Below are 26,982 nucleotides of genomic sequence, written 5' to 3'. Positions count from 1 at the left end.
GATTGCTTTTCTTTAACTTACATTTTGTATCCTTTCCCCCTTCTATTCTATTTTTTCTTCCTTTTCTCCTTTTAATATAGAACAGAGATGATATTTTTCTCCTTTGCACATGGTGTGCTCATTGAATTGCTAGTTGTCTTGATCTTTGTCTTGCCATTGGACTTCAATGATTGTGGGAGAGAGAGTGAGGCTGATGACTTGGTCTGATTCACTGGCAAGTCAATGATATCACTGGTTCTCTTTGAAAAAAAAAAGGATGAGCAACCAACAAAAGACAAACCCTTAGTAAATCTGATTTAAAAAGGAAAGAGGAAAATCAAATTGTTAGTCTTAAAAACGAAAAGGGAGAACTTGTCACTAATGAAGGGGAAATTAGAGCAATAATTAGGAGTTACTTTGCCCAACTTTATGCCAATAAATTCGATAACTTAAATGAAATGGAAGAATACCTTCAAAAATGTAGCATGCCAAATGTTTGTGGCAGCCCTCTTTGTAGTGGCCAGAAACTGGAAACTACGTGGATGCCCATCAGTTGGAGAATGGCTGAATAAATTGTGGTAAATGAATATTATGGAATATTATTGTTCTGTAAGAAATGACCAACAGGATGATTTCAGAAAGGACTGGAGAGACTTACATGAACTGATGCTGAGTGAAATGAGCCAGACCAAGAGATCATTGTATACTTCAACAACAATATTATATGGAGATCAATTCTGATGGACATGGCCATCTTCAACAATGAGATGAACCAAATCAGTTCCAACAGAGCAGTAATGAACTGAACCAACTCCACCCAGCGAAATAACTCTGGGAGATAACTATGAACCGCTACATAGAATTCCCATTCCCTCTATTTTTGTCCACCTGTATTTTTTTATTTCCTTCACAGGCTAATTGTATACTATCTCAAAGTCCTATTCTTTTTGTACAGCCAAACAACTGTTTGGACAAGTATATATATATATATACATATATATATATATATACATATATATATATATATATATATATATTGTACTTAATTTATACTTTAACATATTTAACATATATTGGTCAATCTGCCATCTGGGGGTGGGGGAAGGAGGAGAAAAGTTGGAACAAAGGTTTTGGCAATTGTCAATGCTGTAAAATTACCCATGTATATATCTGGTAAATAAAAACTATAATTAAACTTTTTAAAAAAATATAGCTTACCCAGATTAACAGAGGAAGAAGTAAATTGATTAAACAGTCCCATGTTAGAAGAAGAAATAGAACAAGCTATTAACCAACTCCCTAAGAAAAAATCCCCAGGACCAGATGGTTTTACGTGTGAATTCTACCAAACATTTAAAGAACAATTAACTCCAATGTTATATAAACTATTTTTTTAAAAATAGTGATTGAAGGAGTCCTACAAAATTCCTTTTATGACACAGACATGGTACTGATAACTAAACCAGGTAGGTTGAAAACAGAGAAAGAAAATTATAGACCAATCTCCCTAATGAATATTGATGCTAACATCTTAAATAAAATATTAGCAAAAAGATTACAGAAAGTCATCCCTAGGATAATACACTATGACCAAGTAGGATTTTATACCAGGAATGCAGGACTGATTCATTGGGAAAATTATTGGCATAATCAACTATATCAGTAACCAAATGAATAAAAACCATATGATCATCTCAATAAATGCAGAAAAAGCATTTGACAAAATTCAACATCCATTCCTAACAAAAACACTTGAGAGTATAGGAATAAATGGACTATTCCTTAAAATAGTCAGGAGCATATATTTAAAACCGTCAGTAAGCATCATATGTAATGGAGGTAAACTGGAACCTTTCCCAGTAAGATCAGGAGTGAAACAAGGTTGCCCATTATCACCATTACTATTCAATATTATATTAGAAATGCTAGCCTTGGCAATAAGAGTTGAGAAAGAGATTCAAGGAATTAGAGTAGGTAATGAGGAAATCAAACTATCACTTTTTGCAGATGGCATGATGGTATACTTAGAGCACCCCAAAGACTCTGCTAAAAAGCTATTAAAAATAATTCACAACTTTAGCAAAGTTGCAGGATACAAAGTAAATCCACATAAATCCTCAGCATTTTTATACATCACTAACAAAATCCAACAACAAGAGATAGAGAAATTCCATTCAAAATAACTGTCAAGAGTATAAAATATTTGGGAATCTATCTACAAAGGAAAGTCAGGAATTATATGAGCAAAATTACAAAGCACTTGCCACAAAAATAAAGTCAGATTTAAATAATTGGAAAGACATTAAGTGCTCTTGAATAGGCCCAGCAAATATAATAAAGATGATAATACTCTCTAAACTAATCTATTTATTTAGTGCTATACCAATCAGACTCCCAAGAAACTATTTTAATGACCTAGAAAAAAATAACAACAGAATTCATATGGAACAACAAAAAGTCGAGAATTTCAAGGGAATTAATGGAAAAAAAAATCAAATGAAGGTGGCCTAGATGTACCTGATCTAAAATGATATTATAAAGCAGCAGTCACCAAAACCATTTGGTATTGGCTAAGAATAAACTAGTTGATCAGTGGAATAGGTTAGGTTCACAGAACAAAATAGTGAATAACTATAGCAATCTAGTGTTTGACAAACCTAAAGATCCCAACTTTTGGGATAAGAATTCATTATTTGACAAAAACTGCTGGGAAAACTGGAAATTAGTATGGTAGAAATTAGACATGGACCCATACTTAACACCACATACCAAGATAAGATCAAAATGGGTCCATGGTTTAGGCATAAAGAATGAGATCATAAATAAATTAGAGGAACATAGGATAGTTTACCTCTCAGACTTGTGGAGGAGGAAGGAATTTGTGACCAAAGAAGAACTAGCGATCATTATTGATCATAAAATAGAAAATTTTGATTACATCAAATTAAAAAGCTTTTGTATAAACAAAACTGATGCAAACAAGATTAGAAGGGAAGTAACAAACTGGGAAAACCTTTTTACAGTTAAAGGTTCTGATAAAGAACTCATCGCAAAAATATACAGAGAATTGACTCTAATTTATAAGAAATCAAGCCATTCTCCAACTGATAAATGGTCAAAGGATATGAACAGACAATTTTCAGATGATGAAATTGAAACTATTTCCACTCATATGAAAGAGTGTTCCAAATCACTATTTATCAGAGAAATGCAAATTAAGACAACTCTGAGATACTACTACACACCTGCCAGATTGGCTAAGAAGACAGGAAAAAATAATGATGAATGTTGGAGGGATGTGGGAAAACTGGGACAATGATGCATTGTTGGCGGAGTTGTGAAAGAATCCAACCATTCTGGAGAGCAATCTGGAATTACGCCCAAAAAGTGCTACCACTGGGCTTATATCCCAAAGAAATACTAAAGAAGGGAAAGGGACCTATATGTGCCAAAATGTTTGTTGCAGCCCTTTTTGTAGTGACTAGAAACTGGAAAATGAATAGATGCCCATCAAATGGAGAATAATTGGGTAAATTATGGTATATGGAATATTATGGAATATTATTGTTCTGTAAGAAATGACCAGGAGGATGAATATAGAGAAGGTTGGAGAGACTTACATGAACTGATGCTGAGTGAAATGAGCAGAACCAGGAGATCATTATACACTTCAACAACAATACTGTATGAGGATGTATTCTGATGGAAGTGGATATCTTCAACAAAGAGAATATCTAATTCAATTCTAATTGATCAGTGATGGACAGAATCAGCTACACCCAGAAAAGGAACACTAGGAAATGAGTGTAAACTATTTGCATTTTTGTTTTTCTTCCCAGGTTACCTTCTGAATCCAATTCTTCCTCTGCAACAACAAAATTCGGTTCTGCACACATATATTATATCTAGGACATACTTTAACATATTTAACCTGTATGGGACTGCCTGCCATTTAGGGGAGGGAGTGAAGGGAAGGAGGGGAAAACTCAGAACAGAAATGAGTGCAAGGTATAATGCTGTAAAAAATTACCCATGCATATGTACTGTCAAAAAAAGTTATAATTATAAAATTAATTTAAAAAAATAGAAAACAAAGGATGAACAAGTTCATTGAATGAAGCTTAATGTTTTTTATTCCAATTTTGTAAAGCATTTAATTTGAACATATATTTTTCTTTTTATAAATAGTCCTTGATGAAATAATTTTCTGACTTAGTGATTCTTTTAATACCAAAAAGATATCCTACCCTCTGTATCCAAAATGTCCAGATTCTCTTGTCATTTGGGAATCTATCTATCTACATGGAGCTATCTATGGTCTTGCCACAAAAATAGTTCTTTGTAATATTCTACTTAAGAAAATAATACTTTTTAACACACACACACACACATACATATGCACATACATCCATCAAGTACTTTCAGTGTTTAGAATTGGTATGAAAACTTACAAACTAATTTTTTCCCCCTAAGCATTGTAGAGACCTAGAACTGAATGTAACCCTGCCATATGATTTTATCTATTACTCACATTTTTCCCCTTTAGACTGCATTGTTAGGCAGATAATCCCCTAATTGTTGCTTTTTTTTTAAACCTTGTAGATAGAGAATTCAAGTTACATGAACTTCAAAATAATAATAGTAACAATGTCACTAAATGATTTTTAAAAATAGAAAATAGACTTAAATAAAGAAGATAATATGGATGGCATGAATGACCAATTAAAATAAGTGAGCCCATAACACCTCCATAGTATTATGGTACCCAATAAATTCTTGTTGATAAATATAAAGTTTCAAACTTTTTTTACATGCTTTGCTTTCAGCCCAATAAAAATATTTTGGCATGAATATGAAGGATTAGATGAATAGGAAGGAAAAATAAAAACTTCCCCCTAATTATTTTTATATGACAGGATTTGAAAATCTTGAAAGCAGTACTATTCAGAAGGAGGAATGCTGATTTTGAAGTGATATTGCCTGTGTTTAAATTCCTGTTACTAGTGTAAGAGAGGCTTGACTGAGACCAAGTTCCTGATCTTTGGGGCTTAATACAGTAAAGAAAAGAACTACAAGAGTATGATCTGATGGTTAACAATTTACTTAGTAATAGCAACTGAAAGGCTCCTTGAAGACCACAAAGTTGATTCAGAAGAATTGGACTAATTAAGACTGTGTGATGGTTTCTGTAGGGCTTAAAGAATAGAACCAGCCTACTTTATCTTAAAAGGCCAAGGACTCTGGTAGATACTCTTCCTCCTATAGTTATTTACTAATTTTATAAGCTTGGTAAATCACAAATTCCCTGAGCCCTGCTTGTCTCAGCTTTCAAAATAAGGAGTAGACAAACTGTACAATTCTCTCTAGTTTAAATTCTGTCAAACTCTTAAAGAACAAAAGTTTTATGTCCTGAGATGCTGTTCTTGGCAACTGAAAAATCGAAACTTTTAGCATATTTAACTGAAGAAAAGTATATTTGGATTTAATTTTAATGATCACTATCACTAAATTATTACTCATGGTAAATGTTCATTGTTAGTTGCAATTAAAATCCACCAGAATTTTGATATGCCTCATTACTCTGGCATATGAATGGATAAAAATGGGGGGGAAAGTAGTTAAAATGAGATAATTAACTTCCTGAGCTTATAAAACTACATTCCATCTGTTTTTGGTATATTAACAAAGGAAAAAATGTCCAGAAACGCTATAATATTTACCATGAAACTTCTGAGGAAAGAGAGATACAAAGAGAATGATTAGAACAGAAATGGATCTGTTAAATTATATTGGGGAAGGGATGCAAATATTTAAAAAAACTTTTAAAAAGTTTTTCTGATATATGATAAAAGGCAACTATGAATTTTAAGTGAATGTGAAATTTAGCTTATGTCAAGTACAAGATGAACAGTTGAAGTTAGTTTTGTTGAATTTGGGTTTTAACAGAAACTCTAGAGAGTATTAAAAAAAACAAAGGGAGGATTGTCTCAGTAGTTGGGAACCTCCACTGAGGTCCCCCACTCAAAACAGCCATTCAAAGCTTGCCTACCCTTCTCTCATAAAGCCATAAAACTACAGCTTTCCAATTTCAGCTTTGACAGCTAAGTTTGGGAAGAAAACAAAGAGAAATCCGGATTGCCTTTAAATTTAATTTTAAGTTTTCTAGAACATTGTCTTCATTTTGTTCCCTTGCTTTTTGGTGGTAAAGTTTCAGATATTTGCATTCCAGCTAATGACAAAAACATCAAAACATCAGTAGCAGAAGCTAGAGCAGAGTACAAAGAAAACTCAACAAGGGCCCTAGTGTCATGACCCTCCAAAATGACCAAAACACTCATGAGGGATGCTGTTGATCCTTTAAAGACTGTTACCTCTGCAAAATTTCTTCTCTACCTTAATCATTCTCTATCCACTTGGAGAGACCAGATGTGGCATTTTGAAGTACTTGTGCTTCTTAGGTGAATTCTATGCTCTTAATTGAAGTTTATGAACTCATGGTGGCAAATCTGTTTTGATCCTGGGAACCATCATTGGAGATTGGATAGAGAAGAATGTAAGGTTTAAAGTGGCCCAGACTTATTTGATTGTATAGAATGTTTCAGCCATCATACCAATTATGGTTATTTAACATAAAGCTAATCTTCTGACCTCCTGACACTGAATGGGTTCTTACTTCCTATTATATCTGGGTTATTATATCACACCAGTACTGTAAGGGATCACAATTCAGAGACTAAATTGTTGTTGTTGCAGGGGGTACAGAAGCAAATTAGCAGGCATGAATATTATAATATGAAGAATTGACCATTTAACTAATATTTTGGCTTCCATGGCTATTGGTCAGATAATGATATTAAGTTCTTTAATGATTAGCTATGGGATCATCTCTGGATGGAATTTGTTCTCCATGTAAATTCAGTATTTCTTCTTCTGGAAAGTTTACCTGAAATTCCAGTTCTAGCTTTGAAAGCTTCTCCAAAGTCAGATGAAAGAACTGAAACAAAAACACAAAAAATCCCAGGAGGAATACCATCTGATAAGTGAAAAAGATCCTACGTATGAGTTTGAGAATGAAAAAGACCCTGGCTATGTTTCCCCAGATAGCCTTTCCATATTTTCCATGAGGGATGACTTTTATACTCAGCCAACCAATGTTTCTTGCTGACATGGCTCTTTTTTTCCTTTATATGATCATCCTGTGATTTGATCACATAACTAGTGACTATGCTTACCTTCAGGGTCTGAGTGGCTCAGTGCTCATTCTTTGTGTGGCAGCCTCAGCCATCATTGGTATTAGTGAAAACCACAAGACTATGAGAAAAGTGTGGCTTGATTTAAACAGGTTTTGTCTCTGTATAACCCAGATGGTCTGTTTGACCCTTTCATGGTCTCTGTTTTCATGCATTTTTCCTTTGAAGACATCTATACTAGATTAACTCAAAGTAAAATATCATCCCCAGTAGTACCTAAAGAAGGACTTGAAGCTTTTTTTGCAACTGGAATGTACAATTTCCTAATTGAGTCTTATTCTACTAAAGGGTACACAGAGATGAGTCCAAAGCCTGTACCTTTAATCTCTGCCAGGTTGCTGTTTGCAGGGGTAATTGCTATTGGACTTAGTTTTTGGATCTTTGATTTGATTGTGACATAGTTACTGCAAGAAAATGTAATTGAGTTGGAATGAATGAAGTATTATATGTAGTTACAGATCTTTATGAACTATCTTCTAGATCTTGTGCATTTCATCATGGTCATCTTGGCTCCCAGTTCTGAAGCTTTTGGTTTGCCTATGTTGATTTGAGTCTCTTTTGTGGTGGTAATGATGTATTTCTGTTATATATGCAGAAAACTCTTGGAAATCAGCTTTTTATCTGTGTCCTGATACAAAAACAATTTCCAATGAAGCAGAAAGTATGTTTCTCTTGTGTAAAATAGTTAATTGTTGTTATTCCTGTTACTTTAGAATACTCTTAAATGGTAAGATGTTTCTTTTGAGTTTATGTGTTATGCCTTAAGAGACAAGTTTCAATGAAACTAAAAATATATAAATATGAGCAATGGTATCTCCTTCATATCTAGGGATTAAATGACTAGGAAAAATGTTCCACAAACTGACATATGGAGAATATTTTGGTTGATATTCTCCTTTTGCCCTAATAGTTAGAATAGAAAAATGATGTTTATGCTTTAATATGATTGTGCTGTGATACATATCCATCTTCTCAGATAAGAGGAGTAAAGGCACAGAAAGAAGAAATTGATAAACTACATGCTGAACTCCTTAGATTTTCAAGGACTTGTTATTAAATAATGAGATTGTCTTTTATGAATTGAGGGTAGACAAGTTGAATTATTATGGGGGTTATGTAACAACACTTACCTTTTCTTTGAACTCTTCAAAGCTTGTTCTCCTAAAATATAGATCCACATGAGTAATAAAGAAATATGTTTAAAATGATTGTACATGTATAACCGATGTCATATTGCTTGCTGTCTTGGACTGGGGGGAAGGCAGGGAAGGAGGGAAAACTATTTGGTATTCAAATGTTACAAAAACGAATATTAAAAACTATATTTATGTATCTTGGAAAAATATAATATTACTAGGAAAAAGACAGAAAAAAATAAAATATTTGGTACATGGCAGACTTTTTCTGGCTTTCTACTTTTTTGCAATCATGAGGTCTAATACTGAGTAGTTACTTTCCCCCAATAACATGCCTATCATTTCTATCCCATCAAACAGTTCCTCCTTGATCAGTACTTCTCCTTATTCTCTCCCTTAACTTTTGAATGATGAAATCACAATTTCATCTTCATGGAAAATTTCAGACCTTCACTATTTTGCCATAACATAGGAACCTCTCCTCTTTTGCCATGAAATATTGATGCTATTTCTCTAAATCATATTTAAAGTCTGATTGCAGTCCTCTATCCAGGTTATCCTCTCTCCTTTGTCCTCTTCTCTGTCTTCCCTACTTTTGCTATCATACTTTGGGACTTCAACCATGTTGGTATCTTCTCAAAAACCTTGGCTTCACTTTTCATTAATATCTTCAGCTCTGGTGACCTCTCATTTTATCTCATTTCAACTCAGCCACATAGAGATGTGCACATTCTTGATCTTGCCATTACCCATTAGTGATCCACAATGCATAGCTCTCAAATTCTCATGTCTGTCCATAATCTCCTTTCTTTTCTTCTTCTTTCTCTCTACTTCATCCCTCTTAATATCTATTAACTTATCACAACCCTCCATCCTCAGGTTATGTTTCCAACCTATCAGCCCTGGCCTAATCTCTTTTTTTCTCCCTTTGTAGTCTTAGCCCCATGGTAATCAGTTCAACTACACTCTCTTTATTCTTGAATCTCTTGCTCCCTTGTCTTATCACCACTCATTCCCTGCCAAATTCCAATCTTAGGTTCTTTCTACCATCTATACCTACTCTACTTCTTCTCATATACTACTGGAGGAGGTTATCTAGTCAGGCTCCACTATGAATTCAACTTATTTATTTCAACATCATTTCTCACAACCATTCTTTTATTCTTCCATGTCTGCCATATTTTGTATAATGACTGTTCTAAATCTCCTCTTTTGGGATTTCTTATCCTTCCTTACCCCTTTTTTCTCAGCAAAACACCTTATATCTCCCTACATTCTTTGCAAATTCAAGTTCTGATATGTTTGAGATTAGTGCTCAATTATAAGTATGTTTTGTTTCTTTTGCAAATAATATACTTTTATTGTTACATATGCTAGATAAGTAAAATTTGTTACATAACTTACAATAACTTGCAAGTTTTCTTTTATCTATAGTAATATAGTAGTCAGAATTTTGTAGCTCACTCTTTGAGAAGGACTGCACCAGAGAAATTCCCTATTTCCTGAGGAGGCTATTTTATTTTTGGACAGGTGTATTTGAGAGAAAGTCACTTCTTTAACTGAATGTAAAGTTTCCAGATAACAGATACAATTATATAATATCTTTCATGCCAATTCTGTCCTCTGAAATTATACAGATTAAGTGTAAAATCTCTCTTCTCCCTTAATAAGTGTAGTAGACATCAGCTGTCTGCAAGGTATGATTTAAAGGTCACTGGAAATCCTTTTTCATTCTCTTGGGTTAAGAGTTAGTTACCCCTGGTCAGGTTACTTATACCTTCGAAATCTAATACTTAATGTGCAACAAGAAAATGGTATTTACACACATATATTGTATCTAGGTTATATTGTAACATATGTAAAATGAACGGGATTGCCTGTCATCAAAGGGGGGAGTAGAGGGAGGGAGGGGATAATTTGGAAAAATGAATACAAGGGATAATATTATAAAAAAGAAAAATTACTCATGCATATATACTGTGAAAAAATTATAAATAATATTAAAATAAAATAAAATAATGAAGAAACCTTTGATATTAAAAAAAAAAAAAGAGTTACCCCTGGTGACACAGCACTTTAAAAGCCATTACCAATTTAACACATTAAAAATCTCCTTATAAATTAGGGGGTAGAACCTTGAAGGAAGGGGATTTAAAAAAGGCAAATCATCACAGAGGACAGTGTAGAATCTGGAGATTCCACTGGAGAAAGGCAGATATATGTCTACACTGGAAGTTTCTGGGTTTCTCTGAGGCAACCTGAAAAGTCTAGGATACAAAGTACCAGCTGTTGATGTGAAGAGAGAAGGAATCAAGAGCAGGGAAAGTTGGAAGGGGTTGGGGGAGTGATAGAACTTTTCAAGAAAAACTACCTCATAGCTTTGAACATCAAGAGTTCAGTTATTATAAAGAAATAATGCTGGGGAAAGAGAGTGCTGATTGAGCCATTTCTTTTTCTACTTGAAATTGGAAATAAAAAGAGAGTTACAGAAATAAAAGAATTAACAAAAACCTTTATGTCAAGAGAAAGAAGTGATAGTTTGAATACAGAAGATGGACTTAGTAAATGACAACAATACCTTGAACTGTATTATAATATTTGTCAGGATTAATATGTTACAAGACATGAATTAAGCCTTTGGTATGATTCATCTAATGAGAAGGTGGAAGAGTGCTCCTCTTCTTCTCCTTGCAGATTAATGTATTCTTCTTTTCTTCCCTCCCTCTTCCTTTCTTCTTTCCTCTCCCTCATTTTCTCCCTCCCTCCCTCTCTCTCTTCCTTTCCTTTTCTCCCTCCTTCCCTTCTTTTTCTCCATTCCCTCCCTCCTTTCCTTCCTTCTTCCTTCATTCCCTCCTTCCTTTCCTTCCTACTTTCTTCATTCCCTTCCTTTTTCTTCCCTTCCCTTCCTTTCCTTTCCCTTCTTTTTCACCTATTTTTTGCAAGTGTGTCATTCAAATTACCTCTTTAGCTCCTCACATGAGTCTATCTGAAACAACCTGTGCTTATGAAGCAATGGAAATATTTCTATATGGTCTTAGCACATCATTAGAGCAGCAATGAATAGGACTCCACATAGATGTGCTGAGTGAAAATTTTAGTAATATAGATTCTGTTGAGGTTTATAGTAGTTCTAATCTAAAGTTACCTCAAAGGGGCTAGGTTTCTTTTGTTTGTTTTGGTTTGGTTTTGCATAAGCTTTTTACTGCTGTGAGAGGAATACACTCTGTGAGAGGCAAAGATTCAGAACATAGAATCATCTCACTTATTTAGGGTGATGGGTTGGCTCTTTGTCCTTTCTGAAACTTGGCCTTTGCCACTATGGGTGGTGTAAAGTTATATTGGCCTCTGTGATACTCTATTGTGTTCCAAATAAGGTGGAAAACAGTATTTGTTCTGAGCAATATAGCTATTCCATTTGAAAATGGTGTGTGTGTGTGTGTGTGTGTGTGTGATTCTAGGAATTCAGGCTGAAAATAATTCAGAATGTGCGAATGAAAGTTAAAAAAAAATTAAGAGCTCAGTTTTAGCATGAACACATGGATAGAAAATTTTCCAGGTAGAAAGTTTCCATATAAAAAGGAGAGTGTTTAGCCCATTTTGTTCTAAATTGGATTTTGGTAACACAATGACTTTTTCTCCTAAATATAAAAATTGCCATGCATTTTAAGAAGAAAGAAGGAAGATAATAAGTCTTCTTTCATTGCCTTGAGAAAAGTAGGTGCTTAACAAAATCTAATTAGGGAATGGTTAAAAAGATTGTGATGCTTGATTGCAATTGAATATTTTGGGGCTCTAAGAAATGATAAGAAGATTTCAAAGAAGTTTGGAGTAACTGGATGAATTGATGCAAGTGAAGTAAAACTAGGGAGATGAATATTTGGAGTCCAGGAGGAAAGCATTCCAAGCATGGAAGAAAGCCAGAAAAAGTTCCTAGAACTGAAAAAATGCAGGGTCTTCTTTATGATCTGCTAGGAAGCCAGTGTATATAGTAGAGAGTAAAAAAGGAGCTAAGGTTTTAGTGGTGGTAGTGGTAATTGTTCTCTTCCTCCTCCTCCTCCTCCTTCCCCTCCTCTTCTTCCTCCTCCTCCTCTTTCTCCTCCTCCTTCTCCTCCTCCTCTTTCTCCTCCTCCTTCTCCTCCTCTTCTTCCTCCTCCTCCTCTTCCTCCTCCTCTTCTTCCTCCTCCTCCTCCTCCTCCTCTTCTTCCTCCTCCTCCTCCTCCTCCTCCTCTTTCTCCTTCTTCTCTTCTTTCTTGTTCTGCTCCTCCTCTTCCTTCTCCTTCTCCTTTTTTTCTTCCTCCTCTTTTTCCTTCCCTTTCTCTTTCTCCTCCTCCTTTCTTCTATTCATCTTCCTCTTTCTCCTACTTCATATAGTTGTTTTTGTTTTGTTTTGTTTTGTTTTTTCACTGCTGCAAAAGATGGAAGGTGACTAGGATTTATAATATAGAACCATCTCACCTATTTAGTGTGATAGGTTGTCTCTGTTCTCCCTTTGTCCTCAAAAAGAAAAACCTGAGAGAGTGAAGGAATGGGGAACCATGGGAAGTTTGTGGAAAGATGACAAGGTTCGGAAAAGCAAATGTGAAAAAATAACACATATATTAATAAGGAAGGTGTCTTGTCAATATCTCCATCTTTTAGCCTCAGTAGACATGCTTTTGAGGAAGTACTCTCACTACCTTACACAGAAATCTGGAAGGTTCAAAAGTGAGAGGAAATCATGGTATGGACTCAAATCCTGCTTCTACTAATTACTACCTATGTAACCTTGAGCACATCAGTTAACCTCTAAGGACTGTTTCCTCAGTTGAAATAGAAATTTGGACCAGATCCTCTCAGAGGTTCATCCAGCTTGAAATTTATCCAACTACAAAAAAAATTATCATCAGTCATTGAAAGAGAGGATTCATGTGAAAGGGCAAAGGGCAAACTGCAAGCTGAAATATTATTTTCCAGTCTAGCAGCATTTGAAATAAATACCCAAGTACAACCCAATTGGTTTATATAGTAAACTGACTATTTATTGTTTAACTTAGTCAAACCTCTTAGAGAAAAGTGCCCTATCTGGCAGTACTGGGGTGGGGAAACTCATCCTACATTGAAATGACAATTTATCTGTCTGTTAAGAATCAGGGTAGTGTCACTTCTAGAAAAATAAAGGTATGTAAAAAACAATAGTTGAGGTTTCAAAGATAAAACTAAAATACTGGAGGAGTGCACAGAAATACCAAAAGATACAGAGATGTAGCAAATAGAACAAAGCAAGAGTAGAAACTTCCAGGCCAACCTCTAGAATGTATAAAAGATGGACATTGTATACCTCATCGAAGTCACTAACAATCTTTGTTCCCTATCAGTTGAATTAAACAAATACTCAGGAAGTAAATACTAAGTGAGTTGTTATAGCTTTCTCTTAGCTCCCTCCTCCCCTTCTCTCTCCCATTTCCACATAAGTGCCAGAACTTCAGAGAAGAAAGAAAATGTTCACTGATTTCTCACCTCTTATGCCAGGGGAAGGTTCTAGTCCTCATAATGTCACCAGATCTGAGTTGCTCTAAAATCTCATTATATTTCAACCCAGTTCAACCTTCTTGGGTTTCTTGTCTGAACTAACTGTATTCAGTCATTGTTCCCATCCTAACAAAGAGATGAGTCTCTTCAATCCATGGGTCTATCATGATTTATCTCCAAATAATAGCCTTATTTAACTGCTTCAAATAACTGCATAGAAGATTAAATGAGCAAAATGTACTTTGCAGACTGTGGAGGGGGGGTACACCTGGAAATATTCCACTCACCTGAACACATTATACAAAGAAAATGGTGGCATAATTTTATTCTAATTATTTCCTGAGAATGTGAAAAGAATTAAAATAATGGAGCTCACCCAATGACAAAAAGACTGTCTTCATAAAGAAGGCCCTTTTCAGGACAGTAATTTGCATGTTACAAAAAGACAACAGCAAAGTCACTTTAGCAAAAGTTGGCACTTAACAAAAGAAGGAGAAATTGAATGGTTTGGGGGAAAATGTTAGCATGGGTGAAATGATAAGAGAAAAGATAGTCTACCATATTTAGAGTTTGGGCTGAATTGTCTAAATTTATGAAATTTCATTCTGGTTTTGAGAGAAAGGTCAGTCTTTTCTTCAGGGAAATTAATTTTTAAAAAACTAGTTATGACTATCATTACATGTCTTATAATTAGTATCTGAAACTCATATGTTCATAGCTATTTTTTGCAGTCACTGGTTCATTAGAATATATAATTTCTATTGACCATCAAAATATTGACTAGCTAAAATTATTATTATGTCCCACAATTAAAAAGTTACAACAGTAAATATAAAAATGAAATTCCAGAATCAACAATTTATTTATTTATTGCTGTGAGGGGAGAATAGTATGGGGAAATTCTTTTGTCCTGGAGTCAGAAGAAAAAAAAGCCTGGATCTGAATTCCACCTTTGATATTTCCTAGCTGTGAGACATTGAGCAAATCATTTCATGTCATTTTCCCTGAGTTTCCTCTTTTATAAAATGAAGAGGTTAGATTCTATGACTAAAATGGGATTTTTCACCTCTAATTTAGATCCCAAATTTAGAAACAGGACTTTAGGAAAGGGACCTGTATGTGCTAAAATGTTTGTGGCAGCCTTTTTTGTAGTGACTAGAAACTGGAAAATGAATGGATGTCCATCAATTGGAGAATGGTTGGGTAAATTATGGAATATGAATGTTATGGAACATTATTGTTCTGTAAGAAATGACCAACAAGAGAAATACAGAGAAGCTTGAAGAGACTTACATCAACTGATGCTGAGTGAAACGAGCAGAACTAGGAGATCATTATACACTTCAACAATGATACTGTATGAGGATGTATTCTGATGGAAGTGGATATCTTCAATATAGAGAAGAGCTAATCCAATTCCAATTAATCAATGATGGACAGAAGCAGCTACATCCAGAAAAGGAACACTGGGAAATGAGTGTAAACTGTGAGTATTTTTTGTTTTTGTTTTTCTTCCCAGATTATTTTTACCTTCTGAATACAATTCTTCCTTTTCAACAACAACAACAACAAAATTCGGTTCTGCACATATATATTGTACCTAGGATATACTATAAGATATTTAATATGTATGGGAATGCCTGCCATCTAGGGGAGGGAGTGGAGGGAAGGAGGGGGAAAATTCAGAATAGAAGGGACTACAAGGGATAATGTTGTAAAAAAAATACCTAAGCATATGTACTGTCAAAAAATGTTATAATTATAAAATTAATAAAAAAATAAATAAATTTAAAAAAAAAAGAAACAGGACTTTAACTGAGGTTTTTTACTTTGAAGTTCTACTTTTTCTTTCTGTCACCTAAACATTGAGTATCACCCTATTCTCAATATTATTCCCATGTTGAATTTCAGGTTTTTCCTTTTAATTCATAATTTCTCTGGGTACCAGGAATGTTCTAATATTATTGTGGGGTGGGCAATGATGGGACAGCACAAACAAAATTTTAAGGGCCAAATAACATTTATTAGGGCCCACATGATAAAACTCTATAAGATGCATTTCCTTCTTCAAACACCATTTATCCTACCCTATATACTTAGACTCATAGGAAAAAAATTTTTCTTAAACTTCAGTTTATTGTGTTATTTTATAATTTTCTCTGTACCACCCCCACCAAGAGAGAGAGAGACAAAGATAAAGAGAGACAGAGACAGAGATAGAGAGACAGATAGACACACACACAGACAAAGAGACAGAGAGACAGAAGCAGAGAGAGAGAGAGACAGAGAGAGAGAGAGAGAGAGATAGAGAGAGAGAGAGAGAGAGAGAGAGAGAGAGAGAGAGAGAGAGAGACAGAGAGAGACAGGTGAGACACAGAGAGAGAGAGAGAAAGAGAGAGAGAGAGAGAGATAGACAAAAGAGAGAGAACACAAGCTCTTTGAGCTATGACTAGTTTCTTTTTTGTCTTATATCTCCAGGTCCTAGCATAATGTCATGAATATAGGAAAAGCTTAATACATCTTTGCTAAATTGAACAAAAGGGTTGTGAGTCCTAATAATAGTACTATCCTTGATTTTATTCTTATTCTTATTCTAATGAACCAGTGGCTGCAAACATTCTATAACTATATCAGCTTGCTTTGCTAGGTTCCAAATTTCTTTAAGCCAGCCACCAAACAAATATACCAAACAAATGGTCATCCTGTCTTTGCTTATGTGTGTATTTTTGTTCTTTTTCATTGCTAAAAACTATTAATGATATTCTCTGAGTGTTGCTTCATTCTTCTGAGTCATGAAATTATCATGCTCTCTATGAATTAAACCTGAGGATGACCCAAGGATGATGGAGAGATGTGCGGAGTGTGAGCATACTTAACCAAAAACTCTAACTTTCTAATGATGCATTCTAACAACACATTTTATAGCTAAGTCCCAATTCATCATTTGAATTCATTGTGTTCATATTGAATTCATGTGTTCATATTATTTGAATTTTGGCCCCGCTATATGCCAGTTATGCCCAGTTTTTACTTGTTTCTATAAGGAAGGAGCCCTGAAACTTTTGATTGAGAGAAATAGATCACCAGGCCTCAGACCAGAAAGATCTGAGTTCAAATGTTATCTCAGACATATACTAGTTGTGTGATCCTGGACAGGTCACTCAATGGTCTCAATTTCCTAATCTATAAAATAAGCTAGCGAAGAAAATGATAAGCCATTCTAGTTTGTTTGCCAAGAAAATCTTAAATGGGGTCACAAAAAGTGAGACATAACTGAAAAATAACAACAGTAACAATTCCATTATATTTTGCTCAGAGAATATATGTTAAATTTAATTCTGTAGCTGGGAACATATTCCTGATCTGCAGAAAGCAGGAATTCCCTCAGAATACTATTTGCATCTTTTATTTTTTGATTGGCTGGATGATAGTTGATACTTGACTATGTTATTAGAATAGCCCTTACTAGGAGTTATGGAAAAATAGACCCACAATTATACTGTAGTTGGAGTTGTGAATTGTTCCAACCATTTTGGAAAACGATTTTAAAATATGGTAAGAAAGTGATTAAAACCTGTATGTGTTTTGACTCAAGAATTCCCACTGCTGGGAAAGTTTTATTTCAAAGAAATCAAACATATATATAAATATAAATATAAATATAAATATATATATATATATATATATTCATATGTGTGTTTAGATGTTAAGTTGTTTGTAAGACACTCAATGAGCAAAACATGTTTAGAGTCACTCTCCTTTGTCATTTTAGTTTGAGTGGAAATGGGTCATAGCTACAGCTGATTAACAATTATTTTAAAAAAATTCATGAGGTGATTGAGAAGTAGCTAAATAGAGTTATAATATATGGATATATTGAAAAACTACCATGCTAAAACCATGATGACCATAGAGAAGCACCAAAGACTTACATGAACTACTGCAAAGTGAAATAAGCAGAACCAGGAAAACAATATATAGCAATGTAAAGGGAAAGAACAACAACAAAAAACACCAGATATTTATAATAATAATGAGCAAGCCTGGCCCTGGGGGGGAAAAATAGGTTTATACGCCTAGAACACTGCAAAAACTGTTGGACTTGGTTAATGACTCCATTAGTTTTTCTGAATTGCTTCCTTCCCATAACATCTGTTGTTGTTGTTGTTTTGTTTGTTTGTTTGTTTGTTTGTTTGTTTTTTAAACAAGGGATAATTCTCTTGGTAGGAGGTAGTTAGCTGGTATAATGGATAAAGTACTGGGCCTCCATTCAGAAAGATGAGTCTATTTGAGTTCATTCTGGCCTTACATACTCCTAAGTAAGTCACTTAACCTTGTTCATCTCAGTTTCTTCATGTGTAAAAAAGAGTTGGAGAAGGAAATGGCAAAATGCTACAGTATCTTTGCCAAGAAAATCACAAATGAGGCATTAAGAGTTGGTCACAACTGAAAATGACTGAATAATAACTGTTGGTAGGAATAGGGGAAAGGGTGATAATGAAGATGACATTAAAAATGTTTAAATAAAAAGAAATTCCATATGGGAAGTGTATGGAGAATAGCTTTTCCAGGATATTTTTAAAAGGGTATTCACCTACTTTTCTGGTATAGTTTTGTCATTCTGGGATAATTGTATTTAACCATTTATATCTAGAACCTGATAAATAGGATTGCTTTTTAAAAATTAAACATAATTAAAAGTATAAACTGTTAGGAAAACCAAGTCTCTATGTCATAACACATAGCAGTGTTCTCCTATATTCATTGTGACTGAGGAATTTTTTAAATTTCTTTTTCTTCTGGTTCCTGATCAAATTCAGAAAGGGCTAAAGGAATAATGTGATAATAATAGAATTATATCATGGAATCATAAGAATTTAAACTATTGAACATTTTTACAGTAGTGTCAAGAAAATTGTTTCTCTGGAATAGACTAATCACTAGTGCTTTAGACAGTTTTTAGAGCAAAAGAAAAATATGCCTAAAACAAAATTTTCTCCTTTACTACAATTTAATTATTTTATTTTGAGGGCAAATGACTACTTCTGCCAAACATACCAGCACCTAGATGTCTAGAAATTATGAAGCTGTCATTTTAGAAATATGATGGCAAACGTTATCATTCATGTGTAAGGAGTAGACTAAGCTCAGTGTGATATTTGATAATTTCTAAATCATCTAATCTTAGATTTGGAAGAGATCCTAGATCTTATCTATTTCAAACAAAATTAGAACATGAATTCCTACAATATACCAAACAAATAGTCATCCCATCTTTGCTTAAAGATTCATGCCCTCCCACTTTACTTTGGATAGCATTTTTCATTAAGCCCCACACTGCCCCTTTGCACCTTCTCCTATCTGCTTCTCATTGTGCTTTCCTCTGGCTCCCATTTATGTGTTTAGATGTTAAATTGTTTATAAGAAGTTCAATTAGCAAAATATGTTTAGAGTCACTCTCCTTTGTCATTTCAGTTTGAGTGGAAATAGGTCATATCTACAGCTGATTAACAATTATTTTAAAACATTCATGAGATATGTCACTAGAGAACTGAAAGCGCACATTAAATAGATTGCCTTTTGCTTACACAAAATGACATGCAATTTCTAGTCTTCCTGCACAGGGCCACTGCCTGTCTATATTTGTTTAGCCACTAGTATTTCAAGTAGGTTGGTCATGACAAAGCAAAACCATGTCTGTCCTGGACCACGCATTCCATTTGAATCTCAGGCCCATTTTCTTTTCATATTACTGCCATTCAATTATTTCTAGATGAAATAATACTTTGGAAAAAAATATATTTCCTACCTTAGAGTGTTGACTCTGTTTCTAATATTGATGTGAATAACCACTATCAGATTTCTGTTTCTTAGAAAAAAACCGTAAACATATTTTAAATATTTGTGGACCTGATGTTATTGACTTATTTGATGAATAGTCTGTATACCTAAGAAGGCAAGATATCTGAACATAAACAATGAGAGGATAGGAATGATTTCTTCTCTAAGTGTATAGTCTAGGAAACCACCTTCTTCTATTTTCATTTTTCTTATTGTCCGATAGATCAATAGGATTTCAAGTGAGAGATTTTCTAAAAACTCTGCTCTGAAATTTAGGTTAGGTATTTTGTAATATTGTGGTAAGAAATATAGATTAGAGAATCACTGTACATTATGAAATGATTAATCTAACCTACCATAATACCGACTCTACCAACAAACACTAACATCTTGGATCAATGCCCAAAGTATGATTTTGCTTCAGTTGTCTTAAATTTTCAGTCAGCCTGGATTTAGAAAAGGATATAATCTTCTTACATAATACTATTTAAGATGACAATCACAAGCACCTGCTTTGGCTTTCCCTCCCTCCCTGCCCCCAACAATCATGGGAATGCTGATGGAATATATCCCTGTGTGTACACAGGCCCAGAATGTGATTTTCCATTAGTACCTGAGTCATCGTTATTCCAGTAAGTTCTTGGGTCAGGCTTATTCAGGATGTCGGCTTTAATACCCGGCTCTTTCATCTATAAAACACAAGGAAGAACAACACAATGTGATACTGACTGTGATGTTTCAGATGCCTGGATTGCTGAGATGCCCATACTAAATGAAATTCAACAGTCCTCCATTTGCAAAAGTTTATATGAAAGTCCAATTTCTTGCCTCCTATATCTCTTGAAATCTCTAGAGAATAGAGACCTCTTGAGAATTATCCTGAGGCAGTTTATCCTTGAAGACAATCCCTGATCTCTCCAGCAGTGGTCTCTTCCAAAAGTACCAGCTGGTAATACTTCTTCCCATTCCTAGAGGGAAAAAACTAGGTGTCCAAAATAGGAGACCAACCATTTTCTTTTTGATACCCTGTTCTCTCTAAGTTTCTATAAAGCTTGCTACTCTATACTGGTTCTTTTCTTTTCTTTTTCTTTTTCTTTTTTCTTTTTTTTTTTCTTTTTGCTGAGGCAATTGGGGTTAAGTGACTTGGCCAAGACGTGCTCAGGATCACATAGCTAGAAAGTATCTGAAATTACATTTGAACTCAGGTCCTCCTGAATTCAGGGCTGATGCACTATCCACTGCTCTATTTAGCTGCTCCTCAATACTGGTTCTAAACCTACCTATCTGACCACTTCTTAGTTTCCTTTGCAATCATTCAAATTAAGCTAAAGGTGATTCTCCTCAAGAGTTCTGCCCTTGGTCCTCTTCTCCCTTGTTCTCCCTTTGTAGATGATTTCACTTAGAAATCTCATTAAATCAGATGGATGTAGTTATCATCTCTATGCTGTAGATCCTCAGATCTACTTATCCAGCCTTCCCTTCTCTTCTAATCTCCTACTGCCTATTAGACATATGAAAGTGGATATACCAAAGATATCTTAAAACTCAACATGCTAAAACTAAGCTAATTATTATTCTTCTCAAATTCTCCTCATTTCTGAACTTTCATATTATTTTCTAGGAAACCACTATTCTACTAGTCCCTAAGACTCAAAATCTAGGTGGCATCTTTGACTCATTATTCTCACCTTTCATTTCCAATCTATTGCCAAGATCTGTCTTTTTCTCCTCTACCACTGCCATCACCCTGGCACCCTCTCAGTATTTTAACAAGCTTCTTCCTACTCCAAACCATCTTCTATTTAATTTTCATACAAATCTTCCTAAAGTGGAGATTTGACCATGTTGCTTCCTGCCCTGCCATCATTAATATTAATAAATTCTCATGCCACTTGGATCAAAAATAAAATTTCCTGTTTAACATTCAAAGCTTGTCACAAATTGGCCTCCTACCTTTTTAGTCTTCCTGCACATTACTGTCACATACTTTGTGGGCCAGTGATATTGGCTTCTTTGTTCCTTGAAGAAGAGGCTTCCTCTCCTGACATCAAGCATTTTCAATATAATCATCTCTCAGGCCTGGAATTCTTTCCCTCCTCATCTCTGCCTCCTGACTTCCTTCAATTTCCATTCCCAATTCAATCTTATTCAAGACTACTTTCCTGATCCCTTAATACTTAAGTACCCTCTCTCTATGGATTATTTACAATTTATCCTTTATGCATTTTATTTGTGCACAGTTCTTTCCACTATCTGCCATTAGATAGTAAGCTCTTTGAGATCAAAGATTATTATTTGTATCCCTAAGGCTTAGTATACTTTCTAGAACACAATGAATGCTTATTGACTAATTGCTAGCTTCCATGGCTTTTAGAAAAGGAGATCAAAAATCATATTTGAACATGGTCATCCCTCCCTCTTCCTCTCCCATCCTGGGAGAGTAGTTCTTCCTAGCTGCATCAGTCCACTGCAAACTTCCTCATGGTAGGGAAATAATCAAACTCAACAAAGTGGACCCCATATGTTTCTTCAGGGAAGGTTCCCAAAGCTACATGATTCCCTTGGCTGTTTTTGGCCACCTGTATCCTTATTCAGCTCTCAGTCTAAACAAGGATAGCAGGAATTTGGCCTGGAGATTCGAATAGTGTTAGAGGTCACTCTACTGTCATCCTAGGCATTGCCAATAATTTTTGATATGGTTTTGAACTAATTATTTATCCTTTCTCAATTGCATAATGCTTTCAACACATGGTATAAATATAAAGTGTGGCAGGCTCAGGCTTGGCCCCAGAGGAAATTGTAATGATATGGAGTAAAATTAAGAGAAATATAGGTGCTAAATAAAATGCCTGTTAATTGATATATTTCTTTTTACAATTTTATTTACTAATGTTATTTATGTTATTTCCTTTTTCTTTTTTTTTCCATCCAATCTCCATTTTTCTGTTATTGCTAAGCAGAGCAACTGGATTTCAATATTAAATTTGAAGCTTGTTCAATTGAACTATAGATATTTGTTTACTTTTTTCAAATCCTTAATATTCTGCAGGATAAAGGCATTATGAATTAGGCAGACAGGCCATCTTTTGGGGTGGGGAACGGGGAGGGAAAATGCATAAAATACTGGAGTTGGACTCAAATTCTGCCTTACTAGTCACAAGTAACTTCTCTAAATCTTACTTTCTTCATTTTTAAAATAGAGATAATTAATGCATTTACCTCAGAAGAGTAAATGAAGTCATGTATGTACTTTGAAAAATTTCAGTGTTATATGCATGTGAGCGCTATCAATTAACATTTATTAAGAGCCCAAGATGTGCTGGGCACTGTGCTAGGCACTAGTGATACAAATCTCAAAGTAGGACACCTTCTGTCTCTAAAAATGTTACATATTTATAAAGGAAGCAATGTAAATGTAAATGTAGGATACAATGGGGGAAAATACACAGTGATTTGGAAAGAGCCATTGGAAGAAACAGTAATGACATTTTGAAGCAGATGGCATTTGAACTGAGATTTGTGGGAATCTGGGGCTTCTAGGAGGTAAAAGTACGAAGGAGGCACTAAAGATATTTTGTGTAGAGGCAGAGACAAAGTTGGGCAAGGTCAGGCACCCATACCAGCAAGAATGCCAGTTTGATACAGCTGAGGAAGAGTGATTATGCTATTAGCTTGGAAATGTACATTGGAGTAAGACTGTGAAGGGTTTCAAATGCCATGATTTAATTTTTGTCTTAAAGTCAAGAGAGGAACATGGTCAGGCCTGTGTTTTAGGGAAATAACTTTGATAGCTATGGAAGGGATGGATTGGAGCAAACAGACAGTAGATAGGGAGATCAATTAGTCAAGTCAACAAGCATTTATTAAGTCCTTATTATCTGGTAGCTCCTGGGCTAAGCTGTGGGAATACAAAGAAAGACAAAACCAGTCATTGATATGAGCTTTCATTCTAATAAGAGAGACAAGCTAACAACTATGTACAAACAAGATATACTAGAGAGAGTAAGATAAATTGGAGATAATTTCAGAGGGCAGACACTAGTAATGAGGTGAACCAGGAAAGTCCTTTTGCAGAAGGTGAGATTTAAAATGAGACTTAAAAGAAGTAAGTTAGTCAGACTGTGGAGATGAGGAGGACCTTGCTGGCATGGGGGACAGATGGTGAAAAGGAACAATCTGGAGATGAAATATTATGCTGGAGGTCTGTGTCACTGAATAATGAAATATAGAGAGGTTAGTAAAGTATGGGAAGATTGGGTAAGGTAGGGCAATGTCAGGTTGTAAAAAGGCTTTAAATGACAAAATAAGGATTTTCCATTTGATCTTAGAGGTACTAGGAGACCTCTGGAATTTATCAAAGAGGAGAGGAGACCTAAACTTTATGAAGACCATTTTGGAAGCTGAATGTAGGTATGGACTGGGGTGGGGAGAGATGTTAAAAAAAAAAAAAAAAGAATATTTAAAAGACAATTACAATAGTCTAAGCATGAGATGATGAGGACCTGAGTCAAGGCGGCAACTATATGAGAGGAGAAAAGGGGGTGTATACCAGAACATGAAAATAAATTTGACAAGACTTAACAGATTAGATGTGAATATGTGTATGGGGTTAGGGGGATGAATGAGAAAGAGGAGTTGAGGATGACATTTAAATTTCTTTTTTCTTTTCTTTTCTTTCTTTTTTTTTTTTTTTTTCCTGAGGCTGGGGTTAAGTGACTTGCTCAGGGTCACACAGCTAGGAAGTGTTAAGTGTCTGAGACCAGATTCCTCCTGAATTCAAGGCTGGTGCTCTATCCACTGTGCCACCTAGCTGCCCCGACATTTAAGTTTCAAGCCTGGGTGACTTGACTGGGAGGATGATCATACTCTTGTTAGTAATAATCAAGTTAGAAAGATGGGGAGAGTCTTGGGGAAAAGATGATGACTTCAGTTTTAGATATGCTGATTTTAAGATTTTGGGGGGAAAATCAGTTCATGATATCTAACAACAAATGAAAATGCAAGATTAGAAATTAGGAAATAGGATAGACCAGATAAATAGACCTTAGGGTCTTCCATACTTTTGTTCCATTATTTTCAGCAGTGTCTAACTTCATGACCCCATTTGGGATTTCCTTGGCAAAGATACTGACATGGTTTGCCATTTCCTTCTCAACTCATTTTACAGATAAAAAACCTGAGGCAGTGTTAAGTGAATTGCCCAGGGACTCACAGTTCTTAAGTGTTTGAGACCAGATTTGAAGCCCAAAAGAGGAGTCTTCTTAACTCCGGGTCTGGCACTCTATCCACTGAGCCATGGGAGTTGATGAGGTCAAGCAAAACAGAATAGAAGGATAAAATAAGAAGGTTCAGGTCAGAGCCTTGGGGAGCACCCATAGTTAGGTGAAGACTTTGGATGATAGTCCAGCAAAGTTGACTAAGAAAGACTGATCTGATGGGTCGGAGAAAAACCAGGAGAGAGTAGTGTCACAAGAACCTAGTAAAAAGAGAGTACAAGGACTGACTGTCAAAGAAGGCAGAAAGGTCAAGAAGAATAAAGACTGGGACTAGAGTGGGAGTTGACTTGAGATTGTGCTAAAGGATATTGTAACAGTTCAAGCAAAAGATGATGGTGAGGGTCTGTCTTACAAAGATTCCTTCCAGCTCTAAATCTATGATTTGAATCTTAAGTACTATACCTATATGGGTTATTATTATTATTATTATTATTATTATTATTATTACATTCACCTTCAGGTACAATTGTACTCCTATGCAAAATTCTACCTGGAAAATAGTCCAAAAACAACCATTCCACTTTAATCTTATTTATCTATATAAGCACACCTTCAACTCAACAGACATAGTGGCTCTAGATCATTTTGTATAATATATACTTCTCCCCCCATTTGTGTTTTCCTTCAACTAATCTAAGACATCCTTTTCAGATGAACATCTGTCTAAGGGTAGTGATTTGGATCTTATGGAACTTGGGGAAAATGTGAATGTAGGTGAAAGAAACAAATCATGTGTGATTATTGCTAGACCAGGTCTGGGTTGGAAAAGTATTTCCAATTCAGGGTTTTATAGGAAAAAGGAAAAAAAAAAGTAGCAGGTGTTTTTAATTAGTACAACAGGAAAAAGTGTCACTTAGCTTTTCTGCCCATAGATATTGACAAAAAGGTGTTACAGTAGATCAAGAGAAAACTAAAAAAAAAATTTGGATATGAGATTATGGGCATATTTGCCTAATTTAAAATTTATTTCCTTGTTAAAAAAAAAGAAGGGTTAGTTAATGTGACTCTGTATCTCACTGCAGTTTAGTTTAGGTTCTATCTCTATGCTGTGTAATTCTTCCAGTAGAATGTAAGTTCTCTAAGGACACGGTTTGTTTCATTTTTATCTCTTCATCTCCAGTGGCCAGCAATTCTAATTGAAAGGAATGATCTAATTCTCTACATTTTAATAATTAAATGCTTACTGTTTTCTTCATACAATGGGACAACACTATTAATTGGTTCAGAGTTCTAAAAGCCTATTCTAGATTTTGGCTTGTCTTAGGGCTTGCAAAAGCAATGGTTCCTGCAAAATCATTTAATAAGTTGGCCATTCTGAGAGTCCAGGATGTTGACTTAATTTTTACAGAGGATCCCAGATGTGCTGGAGGACTCACTTTAGATCTGGCAAATGTTTTCTTTAAATTTCAGTTGACCTTCCTTAATGTCTGATATGAAACACATGTAAAAAGGATACCTGACAGAAATAAAATGCTTTCTTTGCATGAGCATTTTTTATGATGACTGGCAGTGCTAGTAAATTTTCATTCTGAGACTGGATAGCTTTTCTTTCTTTCTTTTTTAGCAAAGTAAATTGTACATTTATAGTGATTCTGTTTTCCAGCAGATCTTTGCATTTCTGAGGGTTGGCTCACAAAGAAAAATATGAAAGCATCCTGTTTTATGTGGAACAATGAACTTTGAGAGTCATAGGTTCTAATCTCGGCTGGTTATTTAAATGCATAATTTCTGCAAAGTAATAAAAATAAAACTTTGGTCTTCTCAAAAAGATTTCTGGAAAACCCTCCTCAACAATCTCATAAAGAAAAATGAATCCAAAAATCCTTCTCAAATTTATGTAATAAGTATAAATCCTGTCTCCTCTAGGAAGTTTTCCTTAATTACTTGGGCTACATTAATCTCTTTCATCTTTGAACTATAGCATTTATAATCTATACTAGACAATTTAGTTTATGCTGTCTTCATTACAAAAAGAATGTACAAATGAAGGAC

General features: G+C 34.8%; 1 protein-coding gene and 2 pseudogenes across 1 annotated transcript in view; 2 read left to right on the top strand and 1 right to left on the bottom strand.

Annotated features, from left to right (window-relative positions):
* SGK1 (serum/glucocorticoid regulated kinase 1) overlaps positions 1-26,982 on the bottom strand; it is a 159,231-nt gene that overhangs the window by 35,433 nt on the left and 96,816 nt on the right. Inside the window, exon 3 of the mRNA XM_074309781.1 lies at positions 20,328-20,403. Coding sequence (XP_074165882.1) covers positions 20,328-20,403 — 76 coding nt within the window. The remainder of the gene's footprint in view (positions 1-20,327; positions 20,404-26,982) is intronic.
* LOC141566826 (ferroportin-like) lies at positions 6,222-6,940 on the top strand (annotated as a pseudogene).
* On the top strand, positions 7,107-8,131 carry LOC141566825 (ferroportin pseudogene; annotated as a pseudogene).

The sequence above is a fragment of the Sminthopsis crassicaudata genome, chromosome 4, assembly GCF_048593235.1.
Source record: "Sminthopsis crassicaudata isolate SCR6 chromosome 4, ASM4859323v1, whole genome shotgun sequence".
Taxonomy (NCBI): domain Eukaryota; kingdom Metazoa; phylum Chordata; class Mammalia; order Dasyuromorphia; family Dasyuridae; genus Sminthopsis; species Sminthopsis crassicaudata.
The sequence above is the reverse complement of the archived record's forward strand: the minus strand, read 5'-3'. Positions and strand labels throughout refer to the sequence as shown.